The sequence below is a fragment of the Delphinapterus leucas genome, chromosome 3 (genome assembly GCF_059928025.1).
Source record: "Delphinapterus leucas isolate spDelLeu-1000000601 "Yukka" chromosome 3, BTC_Dleu_Yukka2, whole genome shotgun sequence".
In the NCBI taxonomy this organism is placed as follows: Eukaryota; Metazoa; Chordata; class Mammalia; order Artiodactyla; family Monodontidae; genus Delphinapterus; species Delphinapterus leucas.
In genome coordinates, this window is record NC_143131.1 from 161398088 (window position 1) to 161418789 (window position 20702).

The 20702-nt window shown below is 46.1% G+C and overlaps 4 protein-coding genes across 4 annotated transcripts; all 4 read left to right on the top strand.

Moving 5' to 3' along the window:
* The first annotated feature begins 104 nt into the window (after window positions 1–104).
* LOC149749892 (obscurin-like) lies at window positions 105–1408 on the top strand. Its single transcript, XM_089909863.1, has 2 exons — window positions 105–609; window positions 936–1408. The coding sequence occupies exons 1-2, from the start codon at window positions 258–260 to the stop codon at window positions 1265–1267; spliced, it is 684 nt and encodes a 227-aa protein (XP_089765989.1). The 5' UTR covers window positions 105–257; the 3' UTR covers window positions 1268–1408.
* On the top strand, window positions 1322–3005 carry LOC149749893 (obscurin-like). Its single transcript, XM_089908611.1, has 3 exons — window positions 1322–1325; window positions 1359–1631; window positions 2355–3005. Exons 1-3 carry the CDS (start codon window positions 1322–1324, stop codon window positions 2771–2773), a joined length of 696 nt encoding a protein of 231 aa, XP_089764737.1. The 3' UTR covers window positions 2774–3005.
* A 116-nt stretch (window positions 3006–3121) lies between these two features.
* Window positions 3122–4288, top strand: LOC149749894 (obscurin-like). The gene is made up of 2 exons (XM_089908612.1): window positions 3122–3136; window positions 3249–4288. Exons 1-2 carry the CDS (start codon window positions 3122–3124, stop codon window positions 4137–4139), a joined length of 906 nt encoding a protein of 301 aa, XP_089764738.1. The 3' UTR covers window positions 4140–4288.
* A 335-nt stretch (window positions 4289–4623) lies between these two features.
* LOC149749895 (obscurin-like) lies at window positions 4624–20488 on the top strand. The gene is made up of 4 exons (XM_089909862.1): window positions 4624–5183; window positions 19472–19550; window positions 19774–19898; window positions 20058–20488. Exons 1-4 carry the CDS (start codon window positions 4805–4807, stop codon window positions 20342–20344), a joined length of 870 nt encoding a protein of 289 aa, XP_089765988.1. The 5' UTR covers window positions 4624–4804; the 3' UTR covers window positions 20345–20488.
* Window positions 20489–20702: the final 214 nt, after the last annotated feature.

The window sequence follows — 20702 nt, forward strand, 5'->3', positions numbered from 1 at the left end:
GCTGTGGGTAGTAGGCCAGGGCTGGGGCAGCAGGGGGGTGTGGGTCTCAGAGACTCCTCCCACTGGGTACCCAGCTGCTTGGTCAGGGGTGGAGTGTGGGGTTGCGGGGGGGAAGCTGGGGCTTCTGGGAAGGGCATCGATTTCTGAGACTTGCCCACAGGAGCATGGGGTGGTAGCCTTGGGGACGTTGATCTCTGAGGCCACTCCCACCTGAGGCTGGTGCCCTCCTCTTCTTGGGGGTGACGGGAGGGGGTGGCATGGGTGTCTCTGAGCCCCGCCCCGCCCCAGGCCACCCCTTGGACCCTGAGCTCATACTGCCACCCCGCCCCACAGGCTGGCGCTTGGAGGTCTTGGAGGCACCCCGGGACGCAGCCGTGCTGGCCGGGGGGCGGGCCAGCTTCAGCTGCACGCTCAGCGAGACAGTGCCGGTGGGTGAGGCGACCTGGTACATAAACGGAGCCTCGGTGCAGCCTGACGACGCAGACTGGACAGTCACCGCCGAAGGCAGCCACCACACCCTGCTGCTGCACCGGGCCCGGCTGCACCACGCCGGCGAGGTCACCTTCGCCGCCCGTGATGCCGTGGCCTCTGCGAGGCTCACTGTGCTGGGTGGGTGGCTTGGGTCTGCCTGCTCCAGCTCGGGTCCAGGGCTCTCGGGGAGACAGGTCGGGGGGCAGGAGGTTTCAGCTTCAGAGGCTGCTGAGGGCTTTCCGTGGCCCCCCACGCTCGGTGGCCTCTGGGCACACAGTCTTCCTGTGACTCAAACGCACCATCCTCGCCCCTTCAGAAAGGCCGGGCTGTAGGGCACAGCTGCTCACAGGACTCTGAGGGGTGGACCATACTGTGCCCCACCAGCAGACCCCAGGGTGGGCGGGGCTGCGGGTGCTGACTGCCAGCCGCTGCACTGACCTTGTGCCTCCTGCCCGCCCCCGCAGGCCTCCCCGACCCCCCAGAGGACGCCGAGGTGGTGGGGCGCAGTGACAGCTCCGTGACACTATCTTGGGTGTCTCCCACGAGTGACGGCGGAGGCGGCCTCTGTGGCTATCGGGTAGAGGTGAAGGCAGCGGCCACAGGAGAGTGGCAGCTGTGCCACGAGCTGGTGCCCGGGCCCGAGTGCCTGGTGGATGGCCTGGTCCCCGGGGAGACCTACCGCTTCCGTGTGGCCGCAGTGGGCGCGGCAGGCGCTGGTGAGCCTGTGTACCTGCCCCAGACAGTGAGGCTTGGTGAGTTGCTGCCTTGGTCCTGGTTTATGAGGGTGGGGGTCTAGCCTGGAGACCTCAAGGCCTGTCTAAGCCGGGGGTTCCTGCCCGTGTCCTTACTGATGCGCCCCTCCTGTTCCTGACCGCTTCTCCCAGCAGAGCCCCGGGAGCCCACGCCTGCACCCCCTGGCCCTGAGAGCCGGCAGGTGGCAGCTGGGGAGGACTTGTGTCTGGAGTGTGAGGTGGCCGAGGCTGGTGAGGTCATCTGGCTGAAGGGAACAGAGCGCATCCAGCCCAGTGGGCGCTTCCAGCTTCTCTGCCGGGGTCGGCGGCAGACGCTGTTGATTCGGGACTTCTCAGCGGAGGACCAGGGCGAGTATCGCTGTGCCCCTGCACGGGACCCTGTCTCTGTGGCAGCTGCTGCCTTCCAGGGTATGTCTCCCAGGGCCCAGCGTGCCCAGTGGAGGGAGGAGCCCTGGGATGTGGAGTGGGCCAGCCCTTTTGCTCACTGGTTCTCTCGGGGAACTGCAGGAGGTCCTCTTGAGGACACTGCCTCACACCAAGAAAGACTGAGGCCTGGGGTGGGGAGATGAACAGATCCCTGTGGCTCAGCCTCCTGTCAGAACCCACATCATTGGCATCTGAGGTCATATCACTCTCTGAGTGGGATCCTGGCCAATGCAGCCCTTGGTGCCCACTGCTGGTTCTTTAAAGCGTTGAATCCCTACACTCTGAGCCCCCTGCACTCTGAGCTCCCCTGCACCCTGAGCCCCCTGCACTCTGAGCTCCCCTCCACTCTGAACCCCCTCCACTCTGAGCCCCCTCCACTCTGAGCCCCCTCCACTCTGAACCCCCTCCACTCTGAGCCCCCTGTACTCTGAGCCCCCTGCACCTGCCCTGACCCTGGCCTGGTGTTCTCTGTGGTCATCCCCTCCTGTGCAGGAGGAAGACTGAGGTCTGGGTTGATCAGGGGATGCTGAGGCCTAGAGAGGGCCATTCAGAGCCTTGAAAACCTTGTATACCGGGTGCATCAGAACTCCTGGGGGCCCAGGCAGGCAGCAGAGGCCTATAAGGGGAACCGTGGTCAGTAGCTAAGGCCGGCCTGGGGTTATGGCTCTGTCCCTGCCTGACTGACCCGTTTCCTGCCCTCCTCAGTGGTGCTGACCCCAGAATCTGGGGATGAGGTCCCCACACAGCCCAGCCTGCCCCCTGAGGCAGCCCAGGAAGGCGACCTGCATCTCCTGTGGGAGGCCCTGGCCCGGAAGCGCCGCATGAGCCGAGAGCCTACGCTGGACTCCATCAGCGAGCTGCCCGAGGAGGACGGACGCCCGCAGTGCCTGCGGCAGGAGGTAGAGCAGGAGGCTCCCGACCTCTCTGAGGACTCTTCCACGGCTGACGAGCTGGCACGCACTGGCGAGGCTGACCTCTCACACACCAGCTCTGACGACGAGTCCCGTGCGGGCACTCCTTCCCTGGTTACCTACCTCAAGAAGGCTGGGAGGGCCAGTGCTTCACCACTGGCCAGCAAGGTGAGTCTCCAGCTTGGCCTACAAGGAGAGGCCTGGGTCTCTTAGATCTTTGCCACTCTGTCATTCATCCACACATCATCTCTCCACTCTTGTCCGTCGGTCCATCCACCATCCGTTTAGCCTTTCTTCCACCCACCCACCATCTTCCCATCTGTTGGTCATCCATCTACCCATCCAGTGACCATCCACCTACCCATCCATCCACCTGGCTGTTAAAACTTCTTTTCTGAAGAGCTGGAACCTATCTCTCCTTGGTATTTCTCACAACTCTGTCCTGCTCTGGGGAAAGCAGTTTTAGGGAGGGTGGGCTTGCTTTTTGGAAGCAACAGAAGCCATCAGGCATTTGGCCTCAGTGAAGGTAGTGCAGTTGACAGCAGGTAGCAGGCAGCAGGCATGCAGGAGCAAGGCGTGGAGCTGGGGCAGGAGACCTGGGCTCTGCTTCCCCCTGCCCTGTGTGTGTCCCTACACGATCCTTTCCCTGTCCCGGGTCTCAGGTGCCCCACCTTATCTGTGCACACAGGTTGAGGCCCCAGCCGCCCCTTCTGGGAAGCCACAAAAGCAGCAGGAAAAGCCAGCTTCAGTACCCCCACCACCAGGAGACCTGAGCGTTGGGGACTTGGGTGACCTATCCGTGGACAAGGCAGCAGTGAAGATCCAGGCTGCCTTCAAGGGTTATAAGGTCCGGAAGAAGATACAGCAGCAGGAGGGGCCTGTGTTCTGCCACACGTTTGGGGACACCGTGGCACAGGTGGGAGATGTCCTGCATCTGGAGTGTGTAGTGTCCAGCAAGACAGATGTGCGTGCCCACTGGTTGAAGGACGGTGTGCAGCTGACTGATGGCCGGCACCACCACATTGACCAGCTTGGGGATGGCACCTGCTCTCTGCTGGTCACTAGCCTGGGCCGGGCCGACGCTGGCCACTATACCTGTCAGGTGAGCAACAAGTTTGGCCGTGTGGCCCACAGTGCCTGTGTGGTGGTCAGTGGGATGGAGAGTGAGACCGAGAGTTCCTCCGGGAGTGAGCTGGATGACACCTTCCGCCGGGCCGCCCGGCGGCTGCACCGCCTGTTCCGCACCAAGGGCCCGGCAGAGGTTTCAGACGAGGAGATCTTCAGCGCTGACAAGGGCAAGGCAGAGCCCGAGGAGCCTGGGGACTGGCAGACATACCGCGAAGATGAACAGTCCATCTGCATCCGCTTCGAGACGCTTGCTGAGGCCCGCCGGGCAGCCACCTGCTTCCGGGACATGTTTGGCACGCTGGACAACAGAGTGGACATCAGCCTGTCAGAGCAGGGGCTGCATGGGGTGGAGATGCGCATTGGCAAGGTGGCCTCCACCCCTGCAGCGCCTCCGGAGCCAGTACTGGCTGCAGAGGCAGGTGAGTCTGCAAGCTGCCTGGGTCAGGGGTGAGGGGAGAGGAAGAGCGAAGGCAGCAGCGGTGACCAGGGTCAGCTGAAAACTCAAGGAGGTTTAGCTCAAGGGGCTATAGCTCTGGCTGTTCTTACATGCAGCCCACTGAGCTGGGAGGAGCCCTGACTTTGGGGTTAGACAGAGCTCAACTGAAATCCCCGCTCTGCCTGCTACTGATTAGCCTCTCGGAGCCTCAGAGTTCTGTTCTGTGAAATGGATTCGGGAATACTGACACCCTAGAGTTTAGGGTTATTTTTTCCCCCGTGAGGGTTTCAGATATAATCTGTACAAAAGGCGGGGTTCCACATAGTCCAGCATGAGCCCCATTTCCCACTCCAGCACCTAAAGTTAATTAAAAAGTCATTTCACTGTTTACTTGCATCTCCCTAGGAACAACAAAGGGAGTATCATTAATAACCCACAGCATCATTCTTCCTCTTTAATTCTGAGCTACTAGCGTGCTTCCAACCCCAGACAACCAACCTTGGTCTTCCCTTTACTTCCCCTTCTTCCCCATTTCCTGTCTGCTATCTCTCTGGCCTCATGGTAGCTTGGGAACCAGGCTAATGAAGAGAGGATTCTTCTAGAGCATGGGGAGGAGGGAAGAGCTCAGTTGGCAGAGACAGAATTCTGTTTAGCCGCCCATTCTGTGAGCGCTCATGTGAATGGGTGCCATGCAGATCACACACATTGAACTGCTGGCAGCTGGGGCAACTTGGGGGAGCCTGAGGCTAACGTGTCGTATGCCCTGCCCGTCCCTCCCAGCCCCGGTGTTCCTGACTGAGCTACAGAATCAGGAGGTGCTGGATGGGTATCCCGTGAGCTTTGACTGTGTGGTGACAGGCCAGCCCGTGCCCAGTGTGCGCTGGTTCAAGGACGGGAGGGTGCTGGAGGAGAATGACCACTACATGATCAGTGAGGACCAGCAGGGCGGCCACCAGCTCATCATCACAGCTGTGGTGCCAGCAGACATGGGTGTCTACCGCTGCCTGGCTGAGAACAGCGTGGGTGTGTCCTCTACCAAAGCGGAGCTCCGCGTGGACCGTGAGTGCATGCTCGGGTTTGATGGGTCAGGGTGGGATCCTGGCTGGGAAAGGCAGTGCTGGAGACCATTGGCCTCAGGCCAGGCAGGATTTGGGGCTGGAATGTCTGTGGAGGATGGAGTGTTCTCTTGGAGCCCCCTTGAGAGGTGGCTGGGCTGGGGAGGAACCTGGAAATGTTTGGAGGTACCCCATGGGCGCAGTGGGTGGTTAACGGCACTGTGGCACAATAAGAAATATATATTGGTCTTTGTCCCTGATTCCTGGCGGGCCCTAGACAGCTTCAGTACAAATATATCCATCTGATTTTTGACAAAAATGCAAAAGCAAATGGAGTAAGGATAGAATTTCAGATTCAAGGATGGAATTTCAAATGATGCTGGAGTAATTTGAACACTCGTAGGCAAAAATATGAACTTTGACCTTATGTGAAAATTAGCTCAAAATGGATTAAATACTTAAATGTAAAATATGAAGCTATAAAACTTTTAGAAAAAAGTAAGAGGAGATCCTCAGGACCTAGGGCTAGGAAAAGACTGCTTAGACTTGACCCATAAAAGGAAAAATTGGTAAACTGGACCTCCTCAGAGTTCAAACCTTTTGCTCTGAGAAAGACCAGTTGTTGAAGATGAAAAGCTATGGGCTGGGAGAAAATACCTGCAAATCACATATCTTATAAAGGACTAAAAAATATGTAAAGGAAAGCTCAAAATTAAACAATAAATTTTTTTAAAAAATCCACTTAGAATAGGAGCAAAAGACCTTTCCATACATTTCAAGGGAGAGGACATACAGAAGGCAAATAAGCACACGGAAGATGTGCCTGTTTTTATTTCCATTTCCCTGATGGGATCGCCCATGCATTGCTGGTGAGAGTGTAAAGTGGTGCAGCCACTCTGAAAAACAGTTTGCAGTTGCTCACAAAACTATGTAGCTACTGTATGATCTAACAATTGCCTTTTTTGGTATTTATCCCAGAGAAATAAAAACTCAAATTCATAATAAAACCTGTGCCCAAATACTCATAGCAACTTTATTCCCAATAGCCAAAAACTGGTAATGACCCAACTGTCAAACTGTGGTATGGCTATTCTATGGAATACTACTTGGCAAGGAAAAGGAACAAATTATTAACATGTGCAACAATTATGATAAAATTTCATTTTATTGCATAAAGTTAAACAAACACACATATACTCAGTGGAGTTCGTGTGAAACTTGTGAAATCTGAACAAGATCGAGGGGTCATAGCAATGTCACCTTTTATAGCTATGAGACAAGTTAACATTGCTGGAAACTGGGTGAAGAGTAAATGGGATCTCTGTATTATCTCTTAGAACAGCATGAGAATCTATAATTCTCTCAACAAAAAGGAAAATAAAACTATTAAATATAACAAGTCTAGTATCTTAAATAAGACGAGATTTTCTATATTTACCTAAGTAGTTCCATTTCCAAGCTCTTTATTTTGCTATGTAGGTCTAGATTTCTATCTTGTAACACTTTCTTTCTGCCTGAAGGACATCTTTTAGCAATTTTTGTAGTGTGGGTATATCTGAAAAATGTCTTTATTTTGCTTTTCTTTAGGATATTTTTGCCAGGACAGTTTTTTCTTTCCATACTTTAAAGATGTTGCTCCACCATCTATTAGCTTGCATTCTTTCCAATGAGAAATATGATGTCGTTCTTATCTTCGTTTCTCTGTACATAACTTATCTTTTCTATTGGGATTTAAAAGTTTTTAGATATTTGCACACCATAACATTCACCATTTAAAAATATATAGTTCAGTGGTTTTTAATATATTCACAAGGTTATGCTACCATCTAACTCCAGAACATTTTCATCATCCCAGAAAGAAACCCCATACCTATTGACTGTCACTCCCCATTCCCCCTCCCCCAGCCCCTGGCAACCACTAATCTGTTTTCTGTCTGTGTGGGTTTGCCTATTCTGAATTTTCCATGTAAATGGAATTATACAATATGTGGCTTTTTATGTCTCGTTTCTATTACTGAGCTTGTTTTTTTTTTTTTTGCGATACGCGGGCCTCTCACTGTTGTGGCCTCTCCCGTTGCAGAGCACAGGCTCTGGACGCGCAGGCTCAGCGGCCATGGGTCACGGGCCTAGCCGCTCCACGGCATGTGGGATCTTCCCAGGCCAGGGCACGAACCCGTGTCCCCTGCATCGGCAGGCGGACTCTCAACCACTGCGCCACCAGGGAAGCCCTACTGAGCTTGTTTCCAAGGTCTATCCATGTAATAAATATCAGTGCTCCATTCCTTTTTATGGCTGAAAAATATTTCACTGTATATGGATGATTTATCCATTCATTGAATGATGTTTATCCATTGGTTTATGGCTACCATGAATAATGCTGCTATGAACATTCATGTGCAAGTTTTTGTGTGGACATATGTTTTCGTTTCTCTTGGATCTATACCTAGGAGTGGAATTGCTGGGTCAGGTGGTAAACTCTATGTTTAACTTTTAGAAAAACTGACAAACTCTTTTACACAGCGGCTGCACCATTTTGCATTTCTGCCAGCAGTGTACAAAGGTTCCAATTTCCCTACATCTTTGCCAGCACTTGTTTTTGTTCATCTTTTCAATTATAGCCGTCCTAATGGATGTGAAGTGGTATCTCATTGTGGTTTTGATTTGCATTTCCCTACTGACTAATGATATTGAGCATCTTTTCATGTGCTTATTGGCCATTTGTGTATCTTTTTTTGGAGAAATCCTTTGTCCATTTTAAAATTAGATTCTTTGTTTTGTAAATTTTGAGTTGTAAGAGTTTTTTGTATATTCTGGGTACTATCAATAGATCCTTATCAGGTATGTGATTTTCTTTTTCTTTTCTTTTTGTTTTTTTGTAATAGATCTTTATTGGAGTACAGTTGCTTCACAATACTGTGTTAGTTTATGATTTACAACAAAGTGAATCAGCCATATGCATACACATGTCCCCATATCCCCTCCCTCTTGAGTCTCCCTCCCACCCTCCCTATCCCACCCCTCTAGGTCATTGCAAAGCACCGAGCTGATCTCCCTGTGCTGTGCTGCTGCTTCCCACTAGCTATCTATTTTACATTCGGTAGTGTACATATGTCGATGCTACTCTCACTTTGCCCCAGCTTCCCCCGCCCCACTCCGTGTCCTCATGTCCATTCTCTATGTCTACATCTTTATTCCTGTCCTGCCACTAGGTTCATCAGTACCATTATTTTCTTTCTTAGATTCCATATATATGTTAGCATACGGTATTTGTTTTTCTCTCTCTGACTTACTTCACTCTGTAAGACAGACTCTAGGTCCATCCACCTCACTACAAATAATTCAATTTCGTTTCTTTTTATGGCTGAGTAATATTCCATTGTATATATGTGCCACATCTTCTTTATCCATTCATCTGTTGATGGACATTTAGGTTGTTTCCATGTCCTGGCTACTGTAAATAGTGCTGCAGTGAACATTTTGGTACATGACTCTTTTTGAATTATGGTTTTCTTAGGGTATATGCCCAGTAGTGGGATTGCTGGGTCATACAGTAGCTCTATTTTTAGTTTTTTAGGGAACCTCCCTACTGTTCTCCATAGTGGTTGTATCAATTTACATTCCCACCAACAGTGCAGGAGGGTTCCTTTTTCACCACACCCTTTCCAGCATTTATTGTTTCTAGACTTTTTGGTAATGGCCATTCTGACTGGTGTGAGGTGATACCTCATTGTATTTTTGATTTGCATTTCTCTAATAATTAGTGATGTTGAGCATCTTTTCATGCCTCTTGGCCATCTGTATGTCTTCTTTGGTGAAATGTCTATTTAAGTCTTCCACCCATTTTTTAATTGAATTATTTGGTTTTTTGATATTGAACTCCATGAGCTGTTTGTATATTTTGGAGATTAATCCTTTGTCCATTGTTTCATTTGCAAATACTTTCTCCCATTCTGAGGGTTGTCTTCTCATCTTATTTATGGTTTCCTTTGCTGTGCAAAAGCTTTTAAGTTTAATTAGGTCCCATTTGTTTATTTTTGTTTTTATTTCCATTACTCTAGGTGGGTCAAAAAAGATCTTGCTGTGGTTTATGTCAGAGAGTGTTTTCCCTATGTTTTCCTCTAAGAGTTTTATAGTGTCTGGTCTTACATTTAGGTCTTTAATCCATTTTGAGTTTATTTTTGTGTATGGTGTTAGAGAGTGTTCTAATTTCATTCTTTTACATGTAGCTGTCCAGTTTTCCCAGCACCACTTATTGAGGAGGCTGTCTTTTCTCATTGTATGTTCTTGCCTCCTTTATTGTAAATTAGGTGATCATATGTTTGTGGGTTTATCTCTGGGCTTTCTCTCCTGTACCATTGATCTATATTTCGGTTTTTGTGCCAGTATGATACTGCCTTGATTACTGTAGCTTTGTGGTATAGTTTGAAGTCAGGGACCCTGATTCCTCCAGCTCTGTTTTTCTTTCTCAAGATTGCTTTGGCTATTCGGGATCTTTTGTGTTTCCATACGAACTGTAAAATTTTTTGTTCTTATTCTATGAAGAATGCTATTGGTAGGTAGTTTGATAGGGATTGCATTGAATCTGTAGATTGCTTTGGGTAGTATTTTGACAATAGTGACAAATTTTGACAATATTGATTCTTCCAATCCAAGAACATGGTATATTTCTCCACCTGTTTATGTCATCTTTGATTTCTTTCATCAGTGTTTTATAGTTTTCTGAGAACAAGTCTTTTTCCTCCTTAGGTAGGTTTATTCCTAGGTATTTTATTCTTTTTGTTGTGATGGTAAGTGGGATTGTTTCCTTAATTTCTCTTTCTGATTTTTTGTTGTTATTGTATAGGAATGCCAGAGATTTCTGTGTATTAATTTTGTATCCTGCTACTTTACCAAATTTATTGATTAGTTCTAGTAGTTTTCTGGTGGCAGCTTTAGGATTCTCTATGTATAATATCATGCCATCTGCAGTGACAATTTTTCTTTTCCAATTTGTATTCCTTTTATTTATTTTTCTTCTCTGATTGCTGTGGCTAGGACTTCCAAAACTATGTTGAATATGAGTGGCAAGAGTGGACATCCTTGTCTTTTTCCTGATCTTAGTGGAAATGCTTTCAATTTTTCACCATTGAGTATAATGTTTGCTGTGGGTTTGTCATATATGGCCTTTATTATATTGAGGTAGGTTCCCTCTATGCCCATTTTCTAGAGAGTTTTTATTATAAATAGGTGTGGGATTTTGTCAAAAGCTTTTTCTGCATCGATTGAGATGATCATATGGTATTTATTCCTTAATTTGTTAATATGGTGTATCACATTGATTTGCGTATATTGAAGAATCCTTGCATCCCTGGGATATATCCCACTTGATAATGGTTTATGATCCTTTTAATATGTTGTTGGATGCTGTTTGTTAGTATTTTGTTCAGGATTTTTGCATCTATGTTCGTCAGTGATTCTGGTCTATAATTTTCTTTTTTGTGATATCTTTTTCTGGTTTTGGTATCAGGGTGATGGTGACTTTGTACAATGAATTTGGGAGTGTTTCTCCTTCTGCACTTTTTTGGAAGAGTTTGAGAAGGATCAGTGTTAGCTCCTCTCTAAATGTATGATAGAATTCGCCTGTGAAGCCATCTGGTCCTGGGATTTTGTTTGTTGGAAGATTTTTAATCACAGTTTCAATTTCATTACTTGTGATAGTTCTGTTTATATTTTCTAATTCTTCTTGGTTCAGTCATGGAAAATTGTACCTTTCCAAGAATTTGTCCATTTCTTCTTGGTTGTCCATTTTATTGGCATATAGTTGTTTGTAATTGTCTCCTATAATCCTTTGTATTTCTGCGGTGTCAGTTGTGATTTCTCTTTTTTCATTTCTAATTTTATTGATTTGTGTCCTCTCCCTTTTTTTCTTGATGAGTCTGGCTAAGGGTTTATCAATTTTGTTTATCTTCTCAAAGAACCAGCTTTTAGTTTTATTAATCTTTGCTATTGTTTTCTTCATTTCTATTTCATTTACTTCTGCTTTGATCTTTGTGATTTCTTTCCTTCTACTGACTTTGGGTTTTCTTTGTGTTTCCTTCTCTAGTTGCTTTAGGTTAGGGTTAGATTGTTTATTCGAGATTTTTCTTATTTCTTGAGGTGAGATTGAATTGCCATAAACTTCCCTCTTAGAACTGCTTTTGCTGTGTCCCATAGGTTTTGGGTGGTTGTATTTTTGCTGCCATTTGTTTCTATGTATTTTTTAATTTCTTCTTTGATTTCTTCAGTGATCTCTTGGTTATTTAGTAGTGCACTGTTTAGCCTCCATGTATTTGTGGTTTTTACAATTTTTTCCTGTAATCGATTTTCAATCTCATAGCGTTGTGGTCAGAAAAGATGCTTGATATGATTTCAATTTTCTTAAATTTTCCAAGGCTTGATTTGTGACCCAAGATGTGATCTGTCCTGGAGAATGTTCCATGTGCCCTTGAGAAGAAAGTGTATTCTGCTACTTTTGGGTGGAATGTTCTATAAATATCAATTAAATCTATCTGGTCTGCTGTGTCAGTTAAAGCTTGTGTTTCCTTATTTATTTTCTGTTTGGATGATCTGTCCATTGGTGTAAGTGAGGTGTTAAACTCCCCTACTAAAATTGTGTTACTGTCGATTTCCCCTTTCATGGTTGTTAATATTTGCCTTATGTATGGAGGTGCTCCTATGTTGGGTGCATAAACATTTACAATTGTTATATCATCTTCTTGGATTGATCCCTTGATCATTATGTAGTGTCCTTCCTTATCTCTTATAACAGTCGTTATTTTAAAGTCTATTTTATCTGATATGAGTATTGCTACTCCAGCTTTCTTTTGATTTACATTTGCATGGAATATCTATTTTGATCCCTTCACTTTCAGTCTGTATGTGTCCCTAGGTCTGAAGTGGGTCTCTTATAGACAGCATATATATGGGTCTTGTTTTTGTATCTGTTCAGCCAGTCTGTGTCTTTTGGTTGGGGCATATAATCCATTTACATTCAAGGTTATTATCCATATGTATGTTCCTATTACCATTTTCTTAATTGTTTTGGGTTTGTTTTTGTGGGTCTTTTTCTTCTCTTGTGTTTCCTGCCTAGAGAAGTTTCTTTAGCTTTTGTTGTAAAGCTGATTTGGTGGTGCTGAATTCTTTTAGCTTTTGCTTGTCTGAAAAGCTTTTGATTTCTCTGTTGAATCTGAATGAGATCCTTCATGGGTAGAGTAATCTTGGTTGTAGGTTTTTCTCTTTCATCACTTTAAGTATATCCTGCCACTGCCTTCTGGCCTGTAGGGTTTCTGCTGAAAAATCTGCTGTTAACCTTATGGGGATTCCTTTGTATGTTATTTTTTGTTTTTCCCTTTTAATATTTTTTCTTTGAATTTAATTGTTAGTTTGATTAATATATATCTTGGTGTGTTTCTCCTAGAGTTTATCCTGTATGAGACTCTCTGTGCTTCCTGGACTTGGGTGACTATTTCCTTTCCCATGTTAGGGTAGTTTTCCACTATAATCTCTTCAAATATTTTCTCAGACCCCTTCTTTTTCTCTTCTTCTTCTGGGACCCCTATATTCGAATGTTGGTGCATTTAGTGTTGTCCCAGAAGTCTCTGAGATTGTCTTCAATCTTTTCATTCTTTTTTCTTTATTCTGCTCCTTGGCAGTTATTTCCACCATTCTGTCATCCAGCTCACTTATTCGTTCTTCTGCCTCAGTTATTCTGTTATTGATTCCTTCTAGTGTATTTTTCATTTCAGTTATTTTGTTGTTCATCTGTTTGTTTGTTCTTTAGTTCTTGTAGATCTTTGTTAAACATTTCTTGTATTTTCTCAATCCGTGGCTCCATTCTATTTCCGATATCCTGGATCATCTTTACTGTCATTACTCTGAATTCTTTTTCAGGTAGATTCCCTATTTCCTCTTCATTTATTTGGTCTTGGAGGTTTTTACCTTGCCCCTTCATCCATGACATATTTTTCTTGCTATCTCTTTTTTTTTTTTTTTATGAGTGGGATTGTGTTCCTGTCTTACTGGTTTTTTGGCCTCAGGCTTCCAACACTGAAGTCTGTAGGCTGTTGGGTAGAGCTGGGTCTTGGTGCTGAGAGGAGGACCACTGGGAGACCTCACTCTGATGCATATTCCCTGGGGTCTGAGTTCCTCTGTTAGTCCAGTGGTTCGGACTCAGACCTCCCACCACAGGAGCTTCAGCCCAACCCCCAGCTTGTGAACCCAAGATCCTGCAAGCCACACAGGACAGCAAAAAAAAAAAAAAAAAAAAAAGCAATAATAAAGTAAAAAATAAAATTAGCTTAGGAAACTAACAGATATGTTAGAAAAAATATAAAAATAAAAATATAGATGAAACAATAACTGGAAGGTAAAACAGAATCACAGTAGTAAAAAAGAGGAGGAGAAAAAAAAAAAGGTGGAAAAGGCCTTGGCTATGGAGGGCAGGGCCTGATCAGGATCGAGGTTTAGGCAGTGGGTGGGGCCTATGCCTAGGACCCAGAAGGCTGGAAAAGGCCCTGGGGGTTGTGGTGTGTGGGGCTTAGGCTCAACAGAACAGAAGGGGCCCAGGCATGTCTCCCACCTCTGTTCTCAGAGGGTGGGGGACCCCACCTTGGAGCCCAGCAGGCTTCCTTGGTTCGAGTGGGTGGGGCAAATGCCCTCTGCTCCTTTCCTGCTCCTCTAGTCCCAGAGGGCCCCTCCCACCTTCCTCTCCTGATCTCTCAGGCCTCCCTCCTACATCCCCAGGACCAACCTGGCCTGAAGGGGACCTCTGAGGGCATAGGACCTGGCCCGAGAGCTGGGCAGACTTCCCCAGCCGATTGGGCAGGGGAAATGCTGGGCCCGCTCCCCTCTGATCCAAGCCCCCACGGGTCCCTCCAGACATGGGAGCCCCTCGCCCCCTCTCAGCCACCCCTCACGGGCACTGGCCCTGTCCAGCCTCCACGTCTCCTCCCCCTCAGTCCCCTCATGTCCTGCCGGTTTGCTTGGGGGTTCTTCCTGTCTCCTTGGGCATCGGGGTCCCCCACCAGCATCCAGCACGTGCCCTAGTTGTCTCAGATATATGATTTTCAAATCTTTTCTCCCATTCTGTGGGTTGTCTTGTCACTTTCTTGATTGTTCTTTGATGCACAAAAGTTTTAAATTTTGATGGAGTATAGTTTATCTACTTTTTCTTTGGTTTCTTGTGCTTTACTTGTCACGTCCAAGAAACCACTGTCTAATCCAAAGTTATAAAGATTTACACTTATGCTTTCTTCTCTCACATTTAGTTAGGTCTTTGGTACATTTTGAGTTCATATTTGTATATGGTATGAGGTAAGGGCCCCAATTCATTTTTTTCCTGTGGAAATCCAGTTGTCCCGCCACTATTGTTGAAAAGACTATTTTCCCTCATAAAATTGTCTTGGAACTCTTGTCAGAAACGAATTTCTATTAAATGTGTAGGTTTATTTCTATTCCATTCATCCAGATGTCTGTCATTATGCCATTACCACACTGTTTTGAATATTGTAGCTGTGTATAATACTGTTTTGAAATTTTTAACTGTGAGTCTGCCAACTTGGTTCTTCTTCAAGATTTTTTGACCATCCTGAGTCTCTTGCATTTTCTTATGAATTTTAGGATCAGCTTGTCAATTTCTGCAAACATGATCTCTGGATACTTTTTAAGATTTTTTTTTGTCATTGGTTTTGAGTAATTTGATCATAGTCTTTGGTGCAATTGTCTTTATTTATGTTCCTTGTGCAGTTAATTGAGCTTCTTGGAATTTTGGGTTAATAGTTTTCATTAAGTTTGAAATTTGGGGGAGGCATTATTTCTTCAAATATTTTTTCTTTCCCCCTTCATTTGGGAACTTAAGTTACAAATAATCGAGCCACTTGAAGTTGTACTATAGCTTACTAATAATCCTTTTCCATTTTTATTAATAAAATTCTTCTTTCTCTATGCATTTCATAGTTTCTATTGCTATGCTTTTATGTTCACTGTTCTTTTGTAGTATCTAATCTGCTATCAATCCCATCCATTGTATTGTTTATCTCTAGAAGTTCTACTTGAGTCTTTTTTATATGTTCTATATCTCATCTTAACTTTTCGAACACATGGAATACAGTTCTAATACCTGTGCTAATGTCCTTATCTCCCAGTTCGAACATCTGTGTCAAATCTGACTTGGTTTTGACAATTGATTATTCTACACATTATAGGTTGTGTGTTTCCTGCCTCCTTGCATGTCGGACAGTCTTGGCTGAATGCCTGACAGTGTGAATTTAACCCTGTTGGGAGCTGGATATTTTGTGTTTCTGCAGGTCTTCTTGAGCAATACAGTGCGTTACTTGGAAGCAGCTCGATCCTTTTGGGTCTGGCTTGTGTGATTTGTTATGTGGGGCCAAGGCGGTGCTCAGTCCAAAGCTGATCATCTTCGTCTGCTGAAGTGAGAGTGTTCCTGAGTACTCAACCTGATGCCCTGTGAATTAAGAAAGTTTCTAATCTGACTGCAAACAGACATTATTCCAGCCCTTGTGCTCCTCTGGTGCTACTTCCTCTAGTCCTTTCAGATGGCTCTTTCCTGTGTGCATGTGCCAGTCAGTGCTCTGTGGCATCCTCGAGGGAGGGGGCCCTCTCTCTGTGCAGCTTTCTCTTCTCTGGTTTTCTGTTCCATGGGCACAGGCTGCCTTTGTCTCTCAGGACATCAGCTCTGTCTCCTCAACTCAGGGTCTGCCTGGCTCTGCCTCAGTTTCCTTTTCCCATAAACTTAAGTCAGGAAGCTGGGGCAATTATAGGGCTCACCATTGTTTCCTATCTCTAATACATCACTGTCCTTCATTCATCTTAACCATTCTGATGATTCTGTACCCAATTCCAATGTGTGGGTTTTTTTCTTTCCCACAAAAAGAAATTCTCTGAGACACCAGCCAAGTGTCCTACAGTTCAACTCAATTCTGACACCATCCACATGGAAATAGCATCAGATCCCATAGGTTAAGGGCTCAGTCCCACAAGGCTGCCTCCACCACCACTTCAGATATCAACTGCAAGTCCAGGTTGTCACCTGTGCTTCTGGCCTACATGCTATAAATTAGAGGTTCCAATGACCCCCTTCCTTGGGTTTTAATAATTTGCTAAAGTGTCTCACAGAACTCAGAGAAACATTTCACTTACTAGATCAGTGCTTTATTATAAAAGGGTATAACTCAGGAGCAGCCAGGTGGAAGAGACGTATAGGCAAGGCGCCTGGGAAGGGGCAGGGCCAAGCGTGCCACTCTCCCCCAGTGTCCATGTGTTTACCAGCCGGGAAGCTCTCTGAACCCTATCCTTTTGGGTTTTTATGGAGACTTCATTACACAGGCACAACTGATTAAATCATTGACCACTGGTGATTAAAAAAAAATATTTTATTGGAGTATAGTTGCTTTACAGTGTTGTGTTAGTTTCTACTGTACAGCAAAGTGAATCAGCTATACATATACACATATCCCCTCTTTTTTGGGTGTCCTTCCCATTTAGGTCACCACAGAGCATTGAGTAGAGTTCCCTGTGCTGTGCAATAGGTTCTCCTTAGTTATCTATTTTACATATAGTATCAGTAGTGTGTATATGTCAATCCCAATCTCCCAATTCATCCCACCCTCCCTTTCCCCCTTGGTATCCATAGGTTTGTTCTCTACGTCTGTGTCTCTATTTTGGCTTTGTAAATAAGATCATCTATACAGTTTTTTCAGATTCCACATATATGCATTATATACGATATTTGTTTTTCTCTTTCTGGCTTACTTCACTCTGTATGACAGTCTCTAGGTCCATCCACGTCTCTACAAATGACTCAATTTTGTTCCTGTTTATGGCTGAGTAATATTCCATTGTATATGTGTACCACATCTTCTTTATCCACTCCTCTGTTCATGGACATTTAGGTTGTCTCCATGTCCTGGCTATTGTAAATAGTGCTGCAATGAACATTGGGGTGCATGTGTCTTTTTGAATTATGGTTTTCTCAGGGTATATGCCCAGTAGTGGGATTGCTGGGTCACATGATAGTTCTATTTTTAGTTTTTTAAGGAACCTCCATACTGTTCTCCATAGTGTGTATCAATTTACATTCCCACCAAAAGTGTAGGAGGGTTCCCTTTTCTCCACACCCTCTCCAGCATTTATTGTTTGTAGATTTTGTGATGCAGGACATTCTGACAGGTATGAGGTGAAAACTACCTCTTTGTAGTTTTGAGTTGCATTTCTCAATGATTAGTGATGTTGAGCATCTTTTCACGTGCCTCTTGGCCATCTGTATGTCTTCTTTGGTGAAATGTCTATTTAGGTCTTCTGCCCATTTTTTGATTGGGTTGTTTGTTTTTTTGATATTGAGCTGCATGAGCTGTTTGTATATTTGGGGGATTAATCCTTTGTCAGTTGCTTCGTTTGCAAATATTTTCTCCCTTTCTGAGAGTTGTCTTTTCGTCTTGTTTATGGTTTCCTTTGCTGTGCAAAAGCTTTTAAGTTTAATTAGGTCCCATTTGTTTATTTTTGTTTTTATTTTAATTACTCTAGGAGGTGGGTCAAAAAAGATCTTGCTGTGATTTACGTCAAAGAGTGTTCTGCCTATGTTTTCCTCTAAGAGTCTTATAGTGTCTGGCCTTACATTTAGATCTTTAATTCATTTTTAATTTATTTTTGTGTATGGTGTTAGGGAGTGTTCTAATTTCACTCTTTTACGTATAGCTGCCCAGTTTTCCCAGCACCATTTATTGAAGAGGCTGTCTTTGCTCCATTGTATATTCTGGCCTCCTTTGTCATAGATTAGTTGACCATAGGTGCATGGGTTTATCTCTGGGCTTTCTCTCCTGTACCATTGATCTATATTTCTGTGTTTGCACTAGTACCATACTGTCTTGACTACCGTAGCCCTGTAGTATAGTCTGAAGTCAGGGAGCCCGATTCCTCCAGCTCTGTTTTTTTTCTTTTCTCAAGATTGCTTTTGCTCTTCAAGGTCTTTTGTGTTTCCATACAAGTTGTAAAATTTTTTGTTCTACTGTGAAAAATGCCATTGATAATTTGATAAGGATTGCATTGAACCTGTAGATTGCTTTGGGTAGTATAGTTATTTTGACAGTATTGATTCTTCCCGTCCAAGAACATGGTATATCTCTCCATCTGTTTGTGTCGTCTTTGATTTCTTTATCAGCATCTTATAGTTTTTGCTGTACAGGTCTTTTGCCTCCTTAGGTAGGTTTATTCCTAGGATTGAACTCAATCTCCAGCCCCTCTCCCCTCCCTGGATGTCAGGGGGTCCCAACCTTCTAGTCACATGGTTGGTTACCCTGGCAATCAGCCCCCATCCTTGGGGGCTTTTGGAAAATCACTTCATTAACATAAAAAAACCCACCTCTGTGCCTCTCCTCACTTAGGAAATTCCAAGGGTTTAGGAGCTCTGAGTCAGAAACAGGAGGAAGACCAAACACATATTTCTTACTATAAATCACAACATCACAACCATTGTTTTGTGTATTGTGCTTGTTTTCCTTTGGTTGTTTCAGGGGGCCAGTGTCTTAGTTCAGGCTGTTATAACAAAGTACCATAGACTGTGCAGCTTAAATAACAGAAATTTATTGCTTAAAGTTGTGGAGACTGGAAGTCTGAAATCAGGGTGCTAGCATGGTTGGGTGCTGGTGAAAGCCCTCTTCTGAATTGCAGATGGCCATCCTCTCACTGTGTTCTCACACGGGGGAAGGGGGAAGGGGTCTTTTCTTATAAGGGCACTAATCCCATTCATTAGGCTCCACCCTCATGACCTCATCTAAGCCTGATCACCTCAAAAAGATCCCATCTTCAAACACTGTCATGTTGAGGGTTAGGATTTCAGCATATGAATTTTGGGGGGACACAACATTCAGACCTTAGCAGAGGGTAAATCCAGCCCCTCTTCTCCATTGTGGCTAGAAGTTGAAGTCCCAGCTGTTGGTTTTGAGGCCTGTGTTATCCTTGTTCCTTAGTTGGCTGGAACTGGAAGATGCTGTTGTTGCCACTGTCTGCTATTTATGAAGCCCAGTATTTATAATTTGTTGGGTCTTGTAGTTAGTTATAGGCCTGGAAACATGGGCTGGTAACAGCCTGGAGACAAGGAGGGGCCATAGGGTAGCTGTGTCCCCCATGCCTTCTGACTCAGAAGCGTGAGTGGCTCCCAGGAATGGCTGCGCAGTGAGAATCAGGTAGCCTCTGGGGTGGGGCCCGTTCCCCAGGCAGATGGGGTGCAGGCCTCGCTTCAGCTCCACCCTTCATCCTCAGTGACCAGCACCGACTACGAAACTGCTGTGGATGCCACGGAAACCTCGTCCTATTTCAGCGCCCAAGGCTACCTGTCCAGGTAGAGGGTCATGCAGGGGTGGTCCTGGGCCCTTTGCGGGGGGTGGCAATGCTGGCTTGGACTGACAGAATCCAAATCCTGGAGGCTTCATCCAGGCCACGGCAGTCTCTGTCCAGGAAAGAGGAGACCTCAGAAGCCATCCACGCTTGACCCTGGTCCCCCCCTGTCCTGGACCCCTCACTGGTCCATCTCACATCTGCCCCTTCTTGGTTCTCCCTGCCAGCTGGGAGCAGGAGGGCACGGAGTCTACCTCAGAGGAGGGGCAGCTGCCACAGGTTGTGGAGGACCTGAAAGACCTCCAGGTGGCCCCCGGCACACGTCTGGCCAAGTTCCAGCTCAAGGTGAAAGGTAAGGGAGAGAGAGATGAAGGGAAAGGAGCTGCCTCCCACCAGAGGGAGGGTTAGGGTTGGTTAGGGTTAGATCACCCAGGGGTCTATGAGGGCCTGTGGAGGGCATGGTGCCCACTGGACTGTGGCCCTGTGCTAACCACTCCCCCTGCGGCCCCAGGCTACCCCACACCTCGACTGTACTGGTTCAAAGATGGGCAGCCCCTGACTGCATCTGCACACATCTGCATGACGGACAGGAAGACACTGCACACCCTGGAGATTGTCTCGGTCACCAGCGAGGATGCTGGCCAGTACTCGGCCTACATCAGCAACACCGTGGGTGCTGCTTATTCGTCTGCTCGGCTGCTGGTCCGAGGTGGGTGCTCAGGGATGCAGCAGAGCTTGGTGTCCACACCCAGGTTGATGTCCACCTATAAACCATGCTGTGGCAAGCCTGGGAGCTAGGGCCCAGTGGTCACTGCCCCTGTGTGCAAAAGTCACAGGTGGCCAGAAGCTGGCTCCCAGAGAACATGGGCCCTTAGAGGGCGTGGGGCCCATGAAAACTGACCAGCAAGCAGGGTAGCTAGCTGGTGGAGTAGGCCCAGGCAAGCATGGAGCCCTCCGTAGACTGTGGAGGAAGAGGCAGGTAGTAATTGGGGGAGTAGAGGTCTTAACTTCCTTATTTTCCAAAGTTCTGAGCACTGCAAGGTGATTCCAAGTCTTGCCCAAATATGCCCTGATCTAGGGACCCAACACTGCCTGTGGCATTGCTTCAGTTGTGGCGTTTTGAGCACAAGCATCCCCAAGTTAGTTTCAGAGCAAC

Coding starts and splice junctions, on each gene's coding strand:
- LOC149749892 (XM_089909863.1), top strand. CDS start 258: ATGGGTGTCTCTGAGCCCCGCCCCGCCCCAGGCCACCCCTTGGACCCT. Junction 610..935: donor TGCGAGGCTCACTGTGCTGG/GTGGGTGGCTTG, acceptor CCGCCCCCGCAG/GCCTCCCCGACCCCCCAGAG.
- LOC149749893 (XM_089908611.1), top strand. Junction 1,632..2,354: donor GGCAGCTGCTGCCTTCCAGG/GTATGTCTCCCA, acceptor TGCCCTCCTCAG/TGGTGCTGACCCCAGAATCT.
- LOC149749895 (XM_089909862.1), top strand. CDS start 4,805: ATGGGTGCCATGCAGATCACACACATTGAACTGCTGGCAGCTGGGGCA. Junction 19,551..19,773: donor GCCCAAGGCTACCTGTCCAG/GTAGAGGGTCAT, acceptor TCTCCCTGCCAG/CTGGGAGCAGGAGGGCACGG. Junction 19,899..20,057: donor GTTCCAGCTCAAGGTGAAAG/GTAAGGGAGAGA, acceptor CTGCGGCCCCAG/GCTACCCCACACCTCGACTG.